The following is an 18,628-nucleotide window of genomic DNA, read 5'->3' on the forward strand; positions in this document are numbered from 1 at the left end:
ATACACTATTCCGATTTTCTTTTCTTTTCAAATATCTGCCGTTGTAATAAATAACTTTGTCCGTCCCATAGTGATAATTCGTAGTTAATAAAACAGCATTCAAGAGAAACCTTCATTTTGCTGCTTCTAACAAATACAATATGTTTAAAACTAGTTACACTTCAAGGCTCGATTGTTCAATTATGACAGCTACGTATTTTAAATATAAAACATGTATTTGTTGAAGCGATTTTAAGATCTCATTTTGGAAAATGAAAGTCGTTGATCTCATGTGAAGCATAAAATATAATGAGATCCCTCAAATAGGCTTATATTGGATACTTTTTTATATGTACTTTTTGGCGGGGTATTTATTTCCGATTATTTCGCAGTAGGTATATTTTGTGAAAATATATACACACGAATAGAAATACAGCTTCAAATGACATACTTTTTCCGTGTTCAAAGTAACTATGCATGGATGATCATAAGGGTAAAATTTCATTGTATTGTAATCAAGATATATAGAACAATAAATGGCACTGGCTATTTTCAGACTCTCTGCCCATAAAAATCTTTTATCTTTATCGATTCTTTTATATCGACCTTTTTCAATAGCTAACTGATGAGCACTAATTCTAAATTGAGTTAGGATTTTTCTATACTGAAATTTATTAACTTGACATAAATATGCTTCCCTTTTGAAATTGTTTTAAATTTAAAATAAGTGTGCAATGTTTCCTTTTTTAACATTTGCATTATCATCTATAGTATTTTTTCAGTAAATCCTATATCTTCGAATCAATGTTTTTTTTTAACTTTTTTAACGTCAAAACTTTTTATATCAACATCAATACATATCAAAATATAAACAATACTAGAATACCAAGATGACTTATTACATTTGTAAGTGTCCAAACTTGTGACCAGGGCTTGCTTTAACAAAAGACCTTCTTCTAAACTATTAGTTCTTTATAATTTTTTTAGAATTGAACAAATATTGTCAATATGCAATGGAGTACGACCTAGCTCTCCAATAACAGCTAAATTACATGATTTTTTATTTACTCCAAGAATGTTTTTGTAGAACTTTAAACTTAAGTTTTCGCAATCAAACTTACTAATTTTTTTCTCAATTTCAAAGAGACTGTCTGTTTGACATTACGATACTTTAAAAATGCATTTCCCCAAATTTCTGAGCTATATGTTAAATTCGACTTTATCGTGGGGTCAAAGATATGTAAACAACTATCAATTTTCGGGATGTTTTCAACAAAAATTCTTTTTAACTTGAAGAAAGCCAGTAACTTTCTTGATCAAATCATATCAAACCATAGAAAACTTCCAGAAGCAGAAAAACATCACACCCAAATATTTATAATTCTTGACATTTTCAATGGGTTCACCATCAAAACAAATGTTACATTTAATCATTTTACCACCTTTATTAAAATTTACATTTTTTTTTAAAGATTAACCTGAATACACCAGTTTTACAATATTCTTCTAGTTTATTTAAACATCTAATCAATCGTGATTGACTAGCAGAAAGAAGCCCAACATCATCGGCATACATTAAACATTTAGTTTTGTACTATCTAATTCAGTTGGTAGACATTAATCATAAAAAATACACGGTATATCATTGACAAATGTCTAACTCCAATGTTAGGCCGTGTTCACATTGAGCTAAACTCGGTGTGGTGTAAGTGTACTCTACACTTAAAACTAAACTCAATTACGTTCTCATTGATAAAAATCACTGTTAACATGTAGTTTGAAACAGGTTTTGACTACATACAGTCGATAGACAATGTAGGCCTTGTGTGGGTTAAGTGTTCATAAAACAAGATATCAAGAGCGTGGATTTTATTGTGAATATTTAAGGAAGTTAAATATATTGAATAAATATTATTATGATAATTCTGTGAGTTAAAATATTTTCCTATTTTTATGACAAACACTCCAAAAATTGCTCCTTTAAAAACATTATTAAATTTAATATCCTTAGTGGGCCATTTGATTTTCAGCGGGAGGATTTTTTTTTTCTGATAGAATATTCATTTTACACAGGTTGATAGCACTTTTCATTTATTTAGCGCGAAAATTATTTTCACTTTTTTCAACTTTTTTTTGCAAAGTCCTGCATTTTGAAGGACAAAATATTCATTTTCATTATGTCGTGGACAAGGTAATTTTTACAGTTAGTACCAGTCCATACTATTCATTTCCATAATCACCATATGTGTGACTGGGGAATATAGTAATATGGTTACCTAGATCTTCTTCCGATCGACCGTAAAACCTTTCCAAAGTAGAGCGTCCGGTTGGCTACGTCTCGGACGGCCTCTATTAAAGGACCTACCAATTGTATTTATTGTGAATTTGTTCTCATCCTGAACATGTATGAAATACAGATGAGAAAAATTTTAATGTGAAACCAGTGTCCACTACATTAAACTAATTGTTAACAAGTTTACAGTACGCAGCGTTTGGTGTGAACACGGCCTTAGCTTTTAATTTATCATTTAAACGAACGTATCCCAATGTTTTGGAGTTTTAACAACAAGGCTTCATGCACTACAGAATCAAATGCTTTCCTAAAATCTACAAAATATGTATATAAATAAGTTTTGTTTGCGATAGAATTTTCGGCTTGCCATATTAGTGAGTACTTTTTAATTTACACAAAACAAAACTAACTTAATGACATCTTTTATTGACTGATTTTTCCAAAGACCTATGAAACTAATAGTCAGCAAAAATTCTCTATCAGTCAAGGTTACTAAGTTAGATGGTCAATTGAAAGGTATATACTATTAATGAAATACATATATAAATCTTTCCAATAACTAATCGTTACATAGTTAAGTGCTTTCGGCCAATTAAATTGTATTATTTTCATGATCTTTATAGTGAAGATGTTTATAAAGCAGGGTTTGTCCTATTGTTTACTTTCAGTTCAAATAAAAACATATTTAAAGTAGTTTCAACTGCTTCGCATTGACATGATTTCTGATTGAAATTGATTAGATATTGAAGTTGGAAATAAACAGAAAATCCAGATAGGTTGATTTGGAATTAATACTAATATCAAGTAAAGATTATGCAAAGCACAAACTGAATCATTTTTCATGCTTATCATAAAATATGTATATAGATTCTACCACACCATTCCTTTGATTACGATATTTATTCACTCGAGGTAGTTACATTTTTAAACTAAAAAAAAATCGAGGCTCGTCGAGCATGTTATTTTTTTAATTGAACTATCGAGAGTAAATAAATACTGTAGTCAACCTGGTGAGGTAATATAATATGTTTATCTGACGATTAAATGGAAAATTTTCAAATGGATATGGCAGTAAATAACAGAAGACAAATTTTAATAACGTCTGAAATAAAGTTAAAAAAACAATTATGTATTTGATTTCATTTATAACTGGCTCTAAAATGAATTCCTGGCTCCCCTCATGACATCTGATAAATCATTTGGTGAAACAAAAGAAAAGATAACTTCCTGTAACGGCCCCTGATATGAAACCCCATAGAAAAACAAGAGTGCACACGCTGAAATGTCTCGCCTTCTTTACTAATCATTGATATTATGTTGATAGTCCTAAATATAAAGCTTTATTACAACTGTCACATAAACTTAACATTAACCAAGTAAACTAAACATTGACCAATGAACCATGAAAATGAGGTCAAGGTCAGATGAACCATGCTAGGCAGGCATGTACAGCTAACAATTCTTCCATACAACAAATATAGTTGACCTATTGCTTATAGTTTAAGAAAAACAGACGAAACACAAAAACTTAACACTGAGCAATGAACCTTGAAAATGAGGTCAAGGTCAAATAAAACCTGCGTGACTGACATATAGATCATAAAATATTTCCATACACCAAATATAGTTGAACTATTGCATATAGAATTAGAAAAAAAGACCAAAACTCAAAAACTTAACTTTGACCACTGAACCATGAAAATGAGGTCAAGGTAAGATGACCCCTGCCAGCTAGACATGTACACCTTACAATCATTCCATACACCAAATATAGCTGACCTATTGCATGCAGTATTAGAAAAAAAGACCAAAACTCAAAAACTTAACTTTGACCACTGAACCATGAAAATGAGGTCAAGGTCAGATGACACCTGCCAGCTAGACATGTACACCTTACAATCATTCCATACACCAAATATAGTAGACCTATTGCATACAGTATAAGAAAAACAGACCAAAACACAAAAACTTAACTATAACCACTGAACCATGAAAATGAGGTCAAGGTCAGATGACACCTGCCAGTTGGACATGTACACCTTACATTCCTTCCATACACCGAATATACTAGACCTATTGCTTATAGTATCTGAGATATGGACTTGACCACGAAAACTTAACCTTGTTCACTGATCCATGAAATGAGGTCGAGGTCAAGTGAAAACTGTCTGACGGGCATGAGGACCTTGCAAGGTACGCACATACCAAATATAGTTATCTTATTACTTATAATAAGAGAGAATTTAACATTACAAAAAATCTGAACTTTTTTTTCAAGTAGTCACTGAACCATGAAAATGAGGTCAAGGACATTGGACATGTGACTGATGGAAACTTCGTAACATGAGGCATCCATATACAAAGTATGAAGCATCCAGGTCTTCCATCTTCTAAAATTTAAAGCTTTTAAGAAGTTAGCTAACGCCGCCGCCGCCGCCGTAGCCGCCGCCGCCGCCGCCGCCGGACCGCTATCCCTATGTCGAGCTTTCTGCGACAAAAGTTGCAAGCTCGACAAAAATGAAAGAAAACAAATAGAAATAAACATACTCTGCACTGCACAAGAACACCAATTGTCCTTTTTTTATTAATCAATTGAATGAAGATTTTCTTTGACAATGTAAATGTTTATTGAAGAAAATATTCATATCATATCTTCCAGGAGTTAAATAACTTTACGATGATCGAGGTAGCAGGAAAAGAAAATGCCACAACGACTACCAATAATAAAATGAGGGCAATAGAAGACGACAAAAATACATGCATTTCACAAATTGAAGATTTGCGAGAAGAGCAAGGACTGTTACGAACAAAAATAGAAAGAAAACAGGAAAAGATCATTCAGTTACAAAAAGATTTTGATGAAATGAAATTGGACAACAAAAGGATTTCAGAAGAAGAACAAGAAATAAAACATCATGTTGAAAAGCTAGAATCAGAAATACTAGTTTTTACTAATAATTTATCTCAAGTAAGTGAGAACACAGATGTCGTATTGAGTCAGTTTCATGAATTAAGAGTACATATTGAAAACGAAAGTAAAATACACGATAGACAACATGACAACAAATATAGCAAGGAGTTTATTAATGATACTCAAACATTAGACACTGGAATGATGGAAGAGACGAATAACGGTATTCATCATATTAACAAAGAAAAAGTAAAAGGAGAAAAGTGTCACAATGCACAAGAAGATGTTAGAAAATATGATGAACAGCAAAAGAGTGCATATCAAGAATTAGATAACAGAATCAAAGAGTCTAATGAATTGTTAAAAAATTATCACGAATTTGATAAAACGCTTCACGCTACAAATCATCAACATTTAATTGAGATAAAGCAAACCATTGAGAATATAGGAACACACAATGAAAAACATCGAGAACCGGAGCAAAATAGTCAAGAAAACAATCAAAGCGCTGGAGAAAAGAATACACTTATTTATGAAATGAAAACACAATTTATTGAATTAAAAGAATTTATAGAAAACGACATGATTGTAAAACACAAACAATACAAAGATACTACCAACTTTCATGAAAGTAGTTTTGCAGAAGTAAAATTTTCTTCTGCAAAAAATGTTGATGATGATAGAAACTATCATGACCAACAACGGAACGAACTGCGACAACTGCGACAGGCAGTAGAGGGCAGCATTAAAATTCATGAAGCAGAGGGAGAGAATAACAGAAAAGCTCATGATATCCAACTTAAAGAGTTCCATGAGTTAAAGAATATAGTAGAAATTAGAATGAAAGATATTCAAAGTCGTCACACAGAAGAAGAGGGAGATGATCACTACGTTCTCAAATACATTAATCACATCAAAGAACACATGAACGTGTTTGAACAGACACTTAAAGATGATAGAATATCACATGAGTGTCAGACTCAAGAATTTAGAGAATTACGACAACTGCTGGAGAATGATAGACGTGTAAATAAGGAGTTAGTTGAAGAGAAAGAAAAACATAACGGCGAATGGAAAGACGAAATGAAAGCAATTAAGACAGCTATAGAAAGTGATATCAAAATGCATGAAGAACATAGCAAATTGTTCGGTCAATACCAGAAAAGCCAAGAACAAGAATTCCATGAACTCAAGAAAGCAGTAGTAAATTCTCAGGCAAACAAAGTTCACAAGGACGCCCAACCAGGAGAACATACCGATAGATTTGTCAATACCTACAGTCAGGTAGATCAGTTGAAACAATTTTTGTCAAATAATAGCGAATCCCAAAACAAACAAATAGAGGACTTAAAAGTTCTCAAACAAACAATAGAAATTGATATGAAGCTAAGGGAAGAACAAAGGGAGAATGACAGAAAAGCTCTTAATGAAAATATGAATGAGATAAAACATAAGCTTGGATCTATCTTAGTAGCCTGTGATAAACAGCACGTGGCACCTACCATTGAACAAAGTAATGAAAGGCGGGACAACCTTGACAATGGAAATCAAGGGGAGGTTATAACTTATCATTTTAATATAATAAAAAATATGATTGAAAAAGATATGCTTCTCCAAGATAATAGAAGAGAGGCTGAAAGAATACACAACAAAAAACAGCAAATGGAAACACAAAAGTTGATTACAATATTAGAAAATGACAGAGAGTTAAGAGCAGAACAACGTCAAGATTTCTTAAATCTAAAGGAAAAACTTGACAGTAATAGAAAATTTCAAGAAAACCAGGTGGAGGTTCAGGAATCATATCATAATAATTTGAAAGAGTTAGAAAAAACTTTTGAACGTTATACGTCATTACAAGTCAAAACAAGCAGTCCAGACGACTCAAAACAACAAGGTTATATTTCCAATACTATTCCTAATAGCATGAACAGCCATTTTGAGGATCTGAATCAAAGTAGTGAACGTAGAATAATACTTCAAGACGAACAACTGCGTGATGGAAACATGATTCAAGAACAACTACAAAACACATTACAGAAGTTGAATGGTAATATAGGTGATAATATTAAACATCTGAAAGATATGAATGACAGACAAGAAATCTTGCATGGAATAGAACTTAATGAATTTATAGAAATAAAACAAAAAATTGATGCTAGCAACAAATATCAAGAAACACAAAAACAATCGGTACAAGAAATGATAGGAAAAATGGAAAATGGAAACAAGCAACTACAAAAGACGTTGCTGGTTGATAGAAATTTCTACGAAGAACAACGAGAGAATGATCGAAAATACTATACAGAATTACGACAGAGTGAAACAAGAATTACTGGAAATCTGTATGAAGATTATAGTCGCTCACAACAAGAACTGAAAAACGTCAGTATGGAACTACATACTGAAACTAAAAAATGCTTAACAGGTAGAATTACAGCAGTACTTGATGTGTGTCAAGAAACATCTGAAATAGTAAAAAGTCTAGACAAGAGACCTCTTGCTGCTATTAAGCAAACTGCAGACAGTGCACCAGTTGTACACGATTACGTCGAAAGAATAGACAACCATTTTTATGAATTGAAACATACAATGGACAAAGACAGAAAACGACAAGAAAAACAACATGATGAAAAATTGAAATTGAAATCGGAGCAAAGAGAACACAAGAAGAAAATCAAAGAAAAACATAGAGAGGAAGATAAAAAATCCCAAGAGGAGTTAAGAAAACAGGAAAACCAACTAAGGGAAAACCAAATTGAAGAGATGCAAATATTGAGATTAACTGTTGAAAATGACAAAAGAATTCAAGGTAAACAGCAAGAGGAAACCACAAGGTTAATAAAGAAAAACAACAAGGATATATTGGATTTGAAACAAGCGATCGATGATGAAAGACAGCTACGAGAAAGGCATAGACGGGAGACGAGGCTGAGTAAAGATGAAAGTAAACAAAATGATACAAAATGGATAGAAAAATTATGTGATGATACTTACATAATGAAAACCCAGTTTCAAGAACTGAATGAAGTTTTTACAAGAGATCGAAAGCTTTATGAAAGACAGAGAGAAGAAGATATATTGTATCGCGTAGAGCAAAGAGATCATCAGAAAACTATCCATGAAAAACAACGAGAAGAATTTCAGTTATTAAAGGAAGAACTAGCAAAAGGCAGAAAATATCAGGAAAATCAGCGCGAGGACATTGCAAAAATGAGAACAAGATTTGAAGAACTAAAACAAACCATTGACTGGGATAGAAATTTCCAGGATAAACAAAAGGATAACGAAAGGAAAAATCTGGACGAACAACGGCAGATTGACAGGAGACTTTATTACCAACAAAAAGAACAGTTTCAAGAATTAATGAAAAGTGTTGAGAATGATAGAAAAATAAATAAAGAAAATGTGCAAGAAATGAATGGCAACATAAGCCAAATAATAAAAGCTGTCAAAAAGCCCAAATCCTTGTCTAAACCCGAAAAGAAAAGTATGGTTGCGGAAAAGGAATTCAGGGTAAAGAAGCGAAAGACGACTGAAAAGGTCTTTCTTCAAAGGCGTAAAGGTATAGAAATTGTAGTCCTGCCAAAAATTCCGTCAAACATTACCAGCAGAGCACGCGAAGACTTGCACAAAGAAAAAACAAAGAAAAAAACAACGAAAACAACCAAGAAGAAAAAGAAGAAAAAGAAATTAATTTTATGATAATTTAGCCATGTACTAATAGTAAAATGGGACTAATAACATTTGTTTCATATGTTGATTCATGTACATGTAGATATATGCGCTTGATTTGAAATTATTGTGAAGTCTTTGGTAATATTTGATTTATATATACTATTATTATTCCAAAACATATGATTTATATTTACGTAATTAAACAGATTTTAAATAGTGACTCGTGAATATAAAATCTTCAAATAATAGAATAACGGGTCTTTTTGATCAAGAGAGGCGAAAGATATTAAAAGGGGTATGTAAACTCATAAGTCGAAAACAAACTGACAATGCCATGGCAAAAATCGAAAAACGACGAAAAAACTAACAACAGTACACAAAACACAACATAGAAAACTAAAGACTGAGCAACACGAACCCCACCAAAACACGGGGTGATCTCAGGTGCTCCGGAAAGGTAAGCAGATCCTACTCCACAACTATTTAAAAATGTATTTGAAAGTTGGTTCAATTTCTAAAATCGTCATTGGTATAAACTCAAGGTTAAAAATACTATTTCGTAACATACAAACTATTGATACTTTAATTGAAAGTATTGGTCGTCGTTGTTTCGTTATATGGAAGTTGTAATGTTTTAGTGTCAACATATTCTATTTCCAGTTGAATAATATACACAATTAGACATTAACATATTAATACAACTGAATAATTTATAGGATCCGGAAACAAGCTGTTAACCTATACTAATCCGTTTCCTAATACAGATAAGAACATTTCATATGAAAAAATCATATACATCAGAAATACAATAGTAAAGTGCATGTTTCTGAACGGACACAAGTACATGTATTCTATATATAAATAAGCACTGTAGACCTGTTGAAAAAGATGTTTGTAATCATATGACAAATATTTTGCTACTGAGTATGAATGTGTGAACTGCCAAGAATATTTCGATGTTTTGTTCCTAGCTGAGTTCCGTTAAACCGTATAGCAAAATTTCGTCTGACAAGAAATGCTTTATTCTGATGTTATAAAAGTGCTGTTCACGCATGATGCGAAATCGGGGGCAGTGCAACAAGTAATGTGCTGTGGTTTCTATAGCACCACATAAACAAAACGGAGAGGCCACTATATTTTTACAAAAAGATGCTGATTTAGAGAGCTGCATTGCATACGAAGTCTTGCGTGATAAATTTGACCTAATCGCTTACCAATGTAATAATAATATGGGGGTTTTGTTACCCGAGACTGGACACAACTCCTGAAAGCTTCCACTGAAGAACTATTTTTAACACTCTTAGGGAGAAGATTCCATGAACATACAGTTGCAGGTAAACAATAATTCGAATAAAGGGCTGTTCTTGTTCGAACATGGGGGATCAGTAAAGAGTTTCTCGTATTATGATTATGTATAGTTGCATGGGATTCTGGAACTAAGTTTTTCATCTTGGAGAAATAAATTAATCTATGGGCCTCCCTTCGATCTTTAAGCTTTTCCCAACCTGTTTCGAGATATTATATCTCTAAAGAAACCAGCCTAGTACCCCAAGTTACGATCCTGGCAGCCTCTGTTTGTACTTTTTCAATCTTATCAATCAAAAGATGTGTGTTGTTGTCCCAGATAACATCAGTATATTCTAAAAATGGTCTTATATATGTTAAGTACATTGTCTCTAGTGCTCGTCTGTCTACGATGAATTTAAATTTTCGTAGAACATTCAGTCGTTTGTAAGCCTTTTCGGTTATTACATCAATATGTTTGTTCCATGTGCCATCATTTGAAATTTGTAATCCAAGGTGTTTATGAGTGGATAACTCAGTTACAGTTAAGTTGTCCATGTTAAGTTTTGGATGATCAGGTTTGTGAAGTTTCCGTGAAATTGTCATGGTCAGGGTTTTCTGCGGGTTAAAGGTCACTAGGTGACTGATGCTATAGTACGTGCTATAACAGACGAACTTATTGTATTGACAAGGCAGATAAAAATATTCCCATCCGAATTATTAAAGTCAGAAAAGATAAACCACCATGGCTTACCGCTGATATCAAAAGGATGATTCGTAAAAAAAAATCGTATCCATAGAAGAGCCAAAAGAACCAATTCCGCTCTGGACTGGAGAAAATTTCGATTAATTAGGAATAAATGTAATAAACTAGTTTTAAACTCAAAAACTGATTATTTTTCAAAATTGTTTTACCAAAATCATATCTGAAACTCATGGTGGTAAACAATATTGGAGTCTTATTAAATCTTTAATGAAATGTGACTCCGGTGACAGTCGCAACATTTCCCCTTAAAGATAGGCGACGACCTGATGTGTGAAGACACAATATGTTTTTTTCAATTTTTTCCGCTGTTTAATAATACACAGGATTTTTTTCACAGATTTGAGGTGAATTTTATTTACATGTATATTCTTTCACGATCATTTGTCTCGATATACTGAATGATGAACGAGATCAATAAAACAATCCCTGTTGTCCTTGACATAACCATTCTAAGTGTACTTATATGTGGTAGTTATTTAACACACTTCCTCCTTACGATCCCTTAACCCTATCCTTTTCCTTCGGAGCGGCCATTCCTTAATGGTGATATTAATTTATTAATTAATCAATGAGAACAATCAATGTCTTTAATGAAAAAATCTATGTAAGCTTAATATTTATACTATACATGTTCACGACCAGATATGATTCACCACATGACGCAAAGATTTATCCTGAAAATGTTGCAATTGGAAGATTAAAAGTACTATAGTACTTTAATTAAAAGGGGACTTATTAATTTGATCTTAAAATATAATTTAAAAACCTATCTTTTCTTAAAAGCACGAAAACGAGTAATTATTACAGAAAAAGTTGTGTTAACATTTAAAGCGACATTAGCTACGAGTTTTACAGTATAATTTGAAAATAATTAAAGAATATTTCTAATTGTTTCAAACATTTACAAGAACGCAATATTGTATAAAAATTCGCTTTTAACAGTCGGTTTAATTTGAAAATAGTAAGCTGACACAAATCAGTGAAATTTATTGACTTGCAAAACAATAACTCGAGCTCCTTTGCATCGGTGCGCATGCGACCTTTGCTTGACCATTGTTGTAGAATGCTTCTACATGTGCTCAACATATTAAGTTGTTGAAAAAAAAAATGACAGCTGATAAAATGAATCAATGGAAGTGATTTTGTTGACTAATTCAGCCTTCAAAATCATTTTATACAGGATACAGGTAAAATGAGGATGTACCTAATTATTCTATTGGTGGCCATGGATTTTACAGTAACTGTCCTTCATCTCAATATTATTTGAAAAGAACTGAAATATGAATATAAATTATTCAACAATATGTCAATAATCCTAGAAAGAAGTTTGCCTACTTTACCCCTTATTTGTATCCTCATAGGATCAGAATCTATAATTTGCTGAAATATAAACGTACAGTATGATACCAATTCCATCTTTGTGGTATACCAGTTTTGTATATAAAAGTATTATACATATTTTAGGGTTTGAGCGTCCGTCAGGAGATGAGGAAAATCCAAAAAGGCGCTTTTTCTATCCCCCCAAGCACTGGGTTGACACCGCTGCTAGTGGACTGTTAGTCCCGATGATATTATCATTTCAGGAGTCAATGCTTCAGTAATGACATGAGTTATAACATACCCTTTTTTTTTTTTTAAATATTCCGTTGAATTTTGATATTATTGAAATTTGAATTAGGATTCCAAATTTAGCTTTCAACGTGTTCGGGCACTTTGGCTTTCTTTTGATTGTTGTTTTTGGTTTGAGTGTTCCTGATGAAGGTAAATCCAAATAGCGCTTCGGACGCATACAATTTATAAAGTATTATTTTCATTTTGAAGGGCCTATAAATGAAAATTTTAAAGTGTAAAAAGTATACAATTCTGACCTTCGTCAAAAGTAAATGTCCAAATCATTACATGTAAATCGAGAAGAGCTTATTTTCCCGCTATCCGCAGGACCGAGGGAAAATAATTTTTACAAGACTTGATACATTTGATTTGATTGTATTATTATACTGAGTTAATTCTTTGGCATGTGCAAAAATCGTTGATTTCAAAAGGGTTTATTTTTACAGCGGATGACCTTGAGGGCATTCCGGTGTTATGTTTCCGCAGAGATTTCTACCCACGTGACTTGCGTTTTTGACTGATAACCGAATGTATTTCGCATAAATACGCGGATATTATCGAGTGCAAAATAACATTCCTTATCGCTTGTTATATATTAATTTCATCAATACATATTCATTAGCGGGAGAAATGTGAATGCCTACTCAAATCAAACCTATTAGAAAAACGAATTATTACAGAAGAGTGTACACCATGCACTTGCACTGCACTATCATTAGAATAGTAGAATAGAATGATGGTATAAATGGATGAAAATTTGCCGGTAGAGTTATTAAGATGATCTGCTATATATATAACTGTTGTACAAATATTAATATAATATATAGCAACAAACCAGATTATACTGATAACAAATGATTGTCCCATGATTATATCACTATAATATAATTATTATTACGGTGAGGTTGAATTCTCTGTCATTTATTCATCATCCACACAGGAACTTGTCTCAGAAAATTAATCTATGTTACTTAACCTAACTTTCAGGTATAGAGATATTTGTTTTTTCTGAGACAAGTGCCTGTGACTATCCACCAGAACTTGCGGTCATCCTATGTTCAGTACTTCAGTACTTTGATTACCACTAGCTATTCCGAAACAGTTGGTTTTATCTAAGCCCAGTTTGCTGCAGGAAAAATGGTTATTTTGTTGAAGAAAATAAAAAAAACGTGCAGTAACACTGCCTCCAAATCATACGCTAATGCAATGAATACAACGAGCTAGTTGAACTTCTTGTTATGTAAAGGAGGTACTAAATGTTTGTCACTTGTAAAGTATGTCATCTTTTACTTTATTCGTTTTGCATTTATCAAAAATATAAGAATGTCATTCGACTCTTAAAATAGTTTTCTTTCACATGTTATCACCACTTAATTGTATATCCCGTGTTTTTTCCTCGCTATGACTTGTGCGATATGTCCCCTGCGAGAGGAAATAAACCATTTAGCTACAGGTTCTAAAGATTCCTGATGAATATGCTTTCCAAATATGGTCAAATTGCCTAAAGTGAGGTTTATGTTATGAGTGAAATTGTGACTCTATATTTGAATAATTATAATTTTACCAGAAAAAAACGAAATTAGGCAACATCAAATTAACTTCTAAAAGTAGCATTTTTGCGTCTGAAAGTAGTTATACATCAATGATTGGCTGTTGTTAACTAAAACGTCTTAACGTCCAGTGGCAAATATTTCATGCATATTCATGACGAGAACAAATAAACTTTTAGTAAACAACGTTACTGCAAAGTTGGTCGTCAAGAACGAAATTTTGACTTACCCCAGGCTATAAGTACCTATGGACCCCCCCCCCCCCCCCCCAATTGAGTTGTTGTATCCTTCATTTCAAGTTGAATGGGATATATGCATTCAACATAGTCACCAAACTTTGAATTATCTAGTGAGAGGACATCATCTATAAAACATTGAGTTAAAGGTTTTTGCTAGCTTCTTTTCATTCTTCCTACGAAGCTCCTGTATAAAGTCAAAGAGCAATAATTTCTTTGTAAAATTTTCATTATTCACGTATTCGAATTTGAAAATTTGGAGAGGCCACTGAGTGGGAGATTAAGCAGTTAAAAACCTCGTCAGTGAACCATAAATATTAGTATGTATCCCATCCCCTTCGACGAAGGGGGTCATTATATTTAGTGGTATTTCTTCTTTTTCTGTTTTCCTTCCAACATTGTAGGGTTAAAAATATCATCAGGTCATTCATGTGCCCTTAACCTTTGACCTCAAAGTCAGAATAATTGATATTTTGGTCATTTTCGTGTCCAGAACATAATTTTTTTATTCTTTGACATAGGGTTTTGATGTCAGGCACATGGCTGAAAACATCTCGAATTTGTGTCGCGTCCCATGGAATAGGACATTAACCTGTGACCTTCAAGGTCAAACAATTTAAAATCATGTATTTCTAGCTTGCCATGGCAAGATGTTTTCAATGCACAACCTTCTTTAATAAACTATCTCAAAAATGGTTAAAATTCTCACCGCTAATCATATATAGTCTTAATTGTCTTGATAAAACCTTTCTATCTTCACCATATGTGACATGAACCCTTCTCTCCTTCAAACCATCAATTGTCATTTATCTTGAAGATGAAAATAAGGAGATAAGGTATGATTACCAATGAGACAAATAGCCGTAGACACTACAAGGACAAAGATGTGAGCATATGTGTTTATATGCCTTTCCATATTTTAATTTGCCATGACAATGCCTTTCAAGTACTTAAATGTGTCTGTTCCTTTATCACAGTGATAACTATACATGATGTAGATAAAAGATAAAGGGGAGACATATATGTTTCAGTCCTCAAAACAATTTCACATAGTTCAGTTTTCATACACTTCAAAAAGTGTTTATAAAATTAAAGATACTACATTTTCTTCGTAAATTTTCTAATTGTGAAAATATGGAATCTTAAATAATTAGCAATACTATTTACTTCCTTTTAAAAATATTGATGACATATCAGATAAAGGAAATAGCCATTACGCATCAAACCTTTTTTAAGAGCCTCAGCCGGACGTTGTTACAATGTAATATGTAAATTTTCGTCAATGTTGTTAATATGTTAATTTTTGTCACCTTAATTTTAAAATCCCTATACATTACTTGATGGAATGCACTCTTGGAATGAGATTCGTCAGATAAGGATATAACATAAAGCTGTTTCTTGACAGGTAAGTCTGTATTTTTAAGAAATGTGCAAAGACTGTATGTTGAAATTAATGTAATTGGTATGATTTTCCGAATTCACACATTATGCACAAGTTGATATCAAACTATATCTTCTGGACTGATTACAAACTTATTATGATTTCCTCCATAAAAATAGCATGGGCAATAAGCTAAATACTATTTTCTGTATTGCAGTTTTCCATATATTAAAATTGTTTTTCTTAAAATTTTGTGGTTTCTTATCATGATATTTATTATTATTAACATATGAATTCCTGCGAATTATTCAAATTAGAGACTTATAGAAACACGATTTTTTTAGAGAATAAAATCATTATTTGCAATAAACTGAGATGCCCTTGACTAAAGTCAAATGTGTTATCAGTATGAACAAAAAGAGATATGGGTATCAATATCATGTCAAAATTTGGCTAAAGAAGTTTTTAGCACCCGACCCTTACCCTTTCAATCTCTATCAGTGAGATAAAAACGGTTTAAAAAACACGTACAATAAAAAGATATTAAAGGAAACAGACTTTAACGAAATTAAAGAGATGTAATAATCACAATAAATTGAGGCAAAGAAAAACATTTCTTGATTTTAACGTATTTAGGAACGCTCGTGGTTTCAGAAATCAATAATATGGTATTCATTTCGTTCTTCACTTAATATCGGTGGTTATACTTAAGATAGCGACACCAGAAACAATGTAGAATGGGATATATATGCGTTCAACATAGTCACCAAACGTTGAAGGTATGGGTTTTGCACATTGTTGAAGGCCGTATGGTGACCTATAGTTGTTAACTTCTATGTCATTTGGTCCATACTACATCTTCTTATTTTTATAGAAGGCAAAGCACTTGTCTCTGGATTTTTTTTTACCTTTTTACCTTAGTATAACACGTGTTATACCTGTATATCTTAATATAACACGTGTTATACCTGTATACCTCAATAGAACACGTGTTATACCTGTATATCTTAATATAACACGTGTTATACCTGTATACCTTAATATAACACATGTTATACCTGTATGCCTCAATATAACACGTGGTATACCTGTATACCTTAATATAACACGTGTTATACATGTATACCTTATTATAACCAATTACTTAAAATACGTTATAAATTGTCCATTTAATACGATTACATGTGTCTGAGAGCTGGTCGTTAATACAGGTCTAATACAGAAAAGCCGCTTAATACAGAATTTTTACTGGTCTTAATACAGGATTTTAAGTTTCGGTTTCAACAAGGTGTCAGAAAATGGATGTGTGTATTACGCAAAATATTACATTTCAACATGTTTGATGTTAGAGTTGTTGTTATTTTTCATAAGTATACTTTTTTTTTAGTATATACAATTATGGACGGTAGAAAGTGTGAATATCCAGAATTGTCAACAATAAAAGATTATTTTCTGAGCCTGAGGGCGAAGTCCGAAGTGAGAGAAATTTGTAGGGTTGACAATCTTGGATATGCACCGCTTCAAATGGGACACATTTTAATTATACCAAAGGGTCATTTGAACCATTGAAAATACATGTCAAAGAAGCTCTTGTCCATGTCTTACTGTAGTAACAAAGAAGTTGTCAAAACACTTACGTCAGAGATTTATTTGTGACTTAAAATGCCTCATATGTACAAGAAGACTCTTTCTGTAAAGTATTGGCAGCCCTGAAAAGGGCTGTTTGTGAAAGCTATCCTCGGCACAGATGGATTTCAATTACTTCGTCACTCCAGTCCAAGGACCAGTTCTGTACCTGGGGCTCTTTTCACAAAAAATAAAAGGGTAATTCATCGCACATTATTATTTTTTTTAGGGTTATTCGACATTTCTTGCATTAAAATGATAATTAACCCAAATAGTTCATATTGATCCTGTATGAGTCTTCCTACAGTCCTGTTTATCCTCAGTCAGCTTTCGGGGGTTATCTTAAGTCATTGGTTAAAAAAGGTGTCATTAAATGGGTGTTTTCATATTAATCCTGTATTATGTTCAAGTACAGTCGTATTGGGTTGAGGTTAGCTGTATTGGCTCGAGGCGTAGCCGAGGGCCAATACAACTGATCGAGACCCAATACGACTGTACTTGAACATAATACAGGATTAATATGAAAACACCCATTTGTCAACACTATAATATAACACGTGTTATACCTGTATACCTCAATATAACACGTGTTATACCTGTATACCTTAATATAACACGTGTTATACCTGTATACCTTAATATAACACGTGTTATACCTGTATACCTTAATAGAAAACGTGTTATATCTAGATACCTTAATATAACACCTGTTATATTAAGGTATGTTGGTTAAAAAAAATTCAGAGACAAGTGCCTGTGGTAATAGGAAGACCTGAACTTGTATAATGGCCAAAATGAGTCAATGTTTTTTATTAACAAAATTTGTCGTCCGGATTCGCTGTGCCACAAATAACATTCCATTTTAACAGTTAACAACAACCATTTCGTTAAAAAATCTACTACCTCTGAATTATAAACACTGACGATATTCTATCTTAAATTTGGTGTAAGAGATTGTATATTTTAAATTGTTTTCGTGGTATCAAGAAGATTATAAAGGTATTCTAAATGTACAAGGAAGTTTAGCTTTGGAGACATTAAAAAGTTAATCCCATAGTTTATCAGTAGTAGTCTAGTTTGATTTCTGAAATTCATATCAATGTGAATGAAATATATATGAATTTTTTTATTAAAACCTGATTTGAAAGGTCATCTAAAGTAAAATAAGGTTTTTATTTTTACCGTATCCGTATACGTCGCTATGTAAGATGCAGATTAAGGACATTACTTTCAGGAAGTTAAAATGCTATAAGTTCAATTTAACATTATGATGTTACACTTACATGGTCATTTTTATGTAAATATCAAATGGA

At 32.4% G+C, this 18,628-nt stretch overlaps 1 protein-coding gene across 1 annotated transcript in view; it reads left to right on the plus strand.

The window, feature by feature from the left end:
• LOC127738583 (interaptin-like) overlaps window positions 1–9,081 on the plus strand; it is a 30,188-nt gene extending 21,107 nt beyond the window's left edge. The window contains exon 3 of the mRNA XM_052249898.1: window positions 4,932–9,081. Coding sequence (XP_052105858.1) covers window positions 4,932–8,888 — 3,957 coding nt within the window. The 3' untranslated portion in view covers window positions 8,889–9,081. The remainder of the gene's footprint in view (window positions 1–4,931) is intronic.
• The last annotated feature ends 9,547 nt before the right edge of the window (window positions 9,082–18,628 follow it).

Source organism: Mytilus californianus, unplaced genomic scaffold (genome assembly GCF_021869535.1).
Source record: "Mytilus californianus isolate M0D057914Y unplaced genomic scaffold, xbMytCali1.0.p SCAF_1, whole genome shotgun sequence".
Classification (NCBI taxonomy): Eukaryota; Metazoa; Mollusca; class Bivalvia; order Mytilida; family Mytilidae; genus Mytilus; species Mytilus californianus.